This window comes from Propithecus coquereli, unplaced genomic scaffold (genome assembly GCF_000956105.1).
Source record: "Propithecus coquereli isolate 6110/MARCELLA unplaced genomic scaffold, Pcoq_1.0 Scaffold26, whole genome shotgun sequence".
Taxonomy (NCBI): Eukaryota; Metazoa; Chordata; class Mammalia; order Primates; family Indriidae; genus Propithecus; species Propithecus coquereli.
Window position 1 is genome coordinate 9,888,051 of NW_012148174.1, and position 3,993 is coordinate 9,892,043.

A 3,993-nucleotide genomic window follows, 5' to 3' on the forward strand; every position below is an offset into this window, starting at 1 on the left:
TAAAAAAATTTTTAAATGACCAATTTCTAAGTGTTTTGAGTTCTTTATGATAGTACAAAACAAAATGGTAATTATCTTTTTCTATTTGGCAATCTTTCTTCTTGATAATTAAGGCTACTTTTTTGGAGATAGGATCTCCTCTGTCAAACAGGCTGGAGTGCAGTGTACAGTCGTAGCTCACTGTAACCTCAAACTACTGGGCTCAAGCGATCCTCCTGCCTCAGCTTCCCAAGTAGCTAGGAGTACAAGACACCCAGCTAATTTTTTTTTTTTTTTTTTTTTGTTCTTGGAGACGGGGTCTCGCTGTGTTGCCAAGGCTAGTCTCGAACTCCTGGCTTCAAACGATCTTTCTGCCTCAGCCTCCCAAAGTGCTGGGATTATAGGTGTGAGCCACCCACTCAGCCAGTTAAGGCTGCTTTTAAACTGGCATTTTTTATTGAGTGTAAAAGAAACTTTTTTACATTTTAACAACTCTCAGAATGGATCTTGTGATTGGTGGTATCTTAGAATCTCTGTACTGTATATGTCTTGCCTACACTGATATGAATATCAAAAGCACTAGCATCAAAGACTTAAGAGTATCATAGGCATGGAAGGAACTCTCAGAACCCATTAGGGAACACTCTTAATTCTAGGAACCAAGTGGTAGAGGAGAGGTGGTGAGGAAGAGTTGAATTGCATGTCTGGTAACATACCTAAGCAAGAATCCAGTAAACTAGCTCTATTCATAATTGCAAAGCCAGCTATAAAAGCCCAGCACAGTGGCTTTAGGGTGTTTTGAGGTTTTTTTTAAAATGCATTCTTAATGAATTCTTTTAAGAAACGCTATACTACCAATACTTTTGATGGCACAGAGAATAATATTTTGTGGAACGAAGGAAGCCACCAATTCAGAGTCAAAAAAATGAGGTTAGAAGAGCCAGATTATGAATGTGAAAAAATTTGAAGAACACCTTATCCAATTTATTTTGCTTTTTTTGTATATGCATAAGAATGAATGTCTGATAATCTGTAAGTCTGAAAGCTCTTTAAGTAAAAAAGTAAATATTCTAAATAAAATGTTGTATTATAGATTAATTGGTACATGTTTTCTTACTGGTACATAAAATAACAGTGTACCTTCATTCACAAACATCTTAGGATTCCATGAAATACGATAGAGTAGTCAGTGATAAAGTAGGGGTGCTTTTTCATGATATTATATTTGAATAATTTTTTAAGTAATGATGAACTTAGAATAATGGAGATAGTGATGCAAAATATAATATGGATAGTTGAAACATAGACATTTTTATTAGTAAGTTTCATAGGAAGTGAGCATTGTTTGGCTCTACCCATCAGTGTGGGCATAGCAGGTGGGGCTGCTAAGTAGCATCTGGGACATCTTATGGATATGCAGGTGCCGTGTATGTTCTCAAGACCTTTAATAGAAAATGGAAATTTAAATTTAATTTATTTTAAAAAACAGGCTATCACTTGCTTTTGAAATTAATTATTTTAGCTTGTATAACTTCAAATTCTAAGTGTTATCAAGATTTAACAATAAATTATGGTTGAATTCTTCTGTATTCAAAAGGAATAATACATGTTTAAGCATTTTTTTCTTATTTGAAGTCTTACATCTTTATATTCAATTTATATATTTTTAATGTAGCTACTGTTTTTGTCTTTCTTTGTACACAGATATGCAATTTGTGGCGTCCCAAAGTGAAGTTCCAAATGGAAAAGAAGTTTCTTCAAGGAGTCAAAATGATCCTAAAAATGCAGCTAAAACAAAACTAAAACAGAAATTTTCCATGAAACCACAAAATGGTTTTAACAAGAAACGTAAAAAAAATGTATTTAATCCAAAGAGAGTCATTGAAGACTCTGAGTATGATTCGGGTTCTGACGCCGGTAGCTCACTAGATGAGGACTATAGTAGTGGTGAAGAAGTGATGGAGGATGGCTATAAAGGTAAAATTCTTCACTTCCTTCAAGATGCTTCGATTGGTGAACTTACTTTGATTCCCCAGTGTTCTCAGAAAAAGGCTCAGAAGATAACAGAACTCCGGCCCTTTAATTGTTGGGAAGCTCTGGTAAGGCTACATTCTTTTTTCCCCCCTGTGTGTGTGTGTGTGTGTGTGTGTGTGTGTGTGTGTGTTTGTTTAATTCACAGTACCGGTTATAGTCAAGTTGTCTTCAGCCCAGGGAAGCATAGATGGGTGGCCTCATCCTGTGTTGTAGAGTCAAACATTACTTTCATTGTAAGCCAATAGTATTTCAAACAGTGTCATATGACCTAATTTTGAATGAATTAAGGGGTGATTTTCCTGAAAAAACCCAAGCTGATTGGCTGGGAATACTGTCACTCATTCTTTTGCATAGAAACTTGGTTCATTTCACTGCAGAAGAAGAAATTAGAGCTTACATTTAGGAAGGAGTTGTTTGCTAGCCTGTGCTGATCTGTTACTGCTGAGACACCATGCAGAAAGCAAGAATGTGGCAGAAATTTCACTACAACTACTTGAAGAGCAATAGCAACGTCCAGGGGAGCTCCATGATTCAAAATGCCAGCCTGAGTGTTTTATGCTTCACCACAAAAGAAGCAGTTGTTTATTTTCTTTTTTTCTTCTAAAAGTGACAGCTCAATCTCTAACATGTTTTTCTTGGTTAAACAACGCGGCCATTTTATGGAGTGTAGCAGGCTGCAGCGTTTTTAATTGGAAAGATAGAAAAGTTTCTGGAAGCCTAGAATTCAAGCGTTAGGTGAAGGGAAAGCATAAGTAACTGGTAAGTACACTTTGCATGATCATTTCCTGGAATTTGATTTTCTGTAAACCAGTCTTATCCAAAATAACTGCGTTCTGAGTTTTACAAATGTCAAGTCATCGAATCTTATTCATACAGAGGATATAAGAACTCTTTTAAATTTCGCTTTGGCTCTTGTGGGAATGTGAACTTCTAAAGCGTGAATTGTATACAGGCCCCGCTGCAATATGGATGATTTTTTACAGCTTAAGAAGACGAAGTGACTCTTGATGCTTTATAAAACTTTTTAGGAAGTTTTATTCCCTAAATTAGGAAGCAGAGTTGCTTATGTGATTAATTATATACTTGTGACAAATCTAAATGAACATAAGTGCCCTTGGTGAATGTCTCGAAGTGGCGACAGGTAAAGTCCCTGAACAATGGTTGTAAAAAGCAATTTTTAAAAATTAAAATATTTGAAAAATTCAGAAGCAACATTACTAGTATTTCGTAGCTTTAAAAAAATAAAATAAAACTATTCGTTTTGCCCGAAGCCTTTGCTTTTCCAGAGAACATCTGTCAAAGCAGGCCCTTTCATAACTTGTTTGGCTTTGCATGAGTGATTTATTTGTTAAAGTATTTGCTGAAGGGCTTTCTTGTTCTTCTTTTCTTCCTTTTCTTCTTTCTTTTAATCTTTAATGGTCTCCTATGTTATTGCAGAGTTGGATTGCTCGGGCTTGTTGGGATTCTAATTTATTTAATAAGGAATGCAATTGTCTGCACTAGTTTGTTTAGTCACTGTAACTACTTGCCCAGATATCTTACAGTAAAAGTAAATTATACAGTTTTACCGGAGATATATGTGCCAGGTGTTTTTAAAAATACTCAGCAACTTAACATGTAGAAAGCCTGTTTCTCCTACTAATTAATCGGCATAGTTTAAATTAGTCTCGACATGAATTTAGAGATCGTGCATTACTTATTGAAACCTCTTAACATCTTGCCCCTTTTTAAAAGTTGAACATAAAGACTATATTGTTTGTTTTAACCATCCATCCAAATACTGAGTATTTTATGTAACAGTTAAAAAAGTACCTTTAGAAGTAAAGCGCATTCTACTTGAGTCCAGTGAATACAGTGATTTGCTGTCCTGAGCAAAGCAGGGAAAGGAGTTTTTGCAAATTAATAGTTTAAATTAGCAAGTAATTGTATATAAGCTTTAAATTTTAATTTGCTTAGAACTTTTAGCTTCTCCTTTAAAAA

The 3,993-nt window shown here is 35.0% G+C and overlaps 1 protein-coding gene across 1 annotated transcript in view; it reads left to right on the forward strand.

Moving 5' to 3' along the window:
* The window catches only part of SMARCAD1 (SWI/SNF-related, matrix-associated actin-dependent regulator of chromatin, subfamily a, containing DEAD/H box 1), a 125,260-nt gene that overhangs the window by 78,047 nt on the left and 43,220 nt on the right, over window positions 1-3,993 (forward strand). Inside the window, exon 7 of the mRNA XM_012647159.1 lies at window positions 1,684-2,078. Coding sequence (XP_012502613.1) covers window positions 1,684-2,078 — 395 coding nt within the window. The remainder of the gene's footprint in view (window positions 1-1,683; window positions 2,079-3,993) is intronic.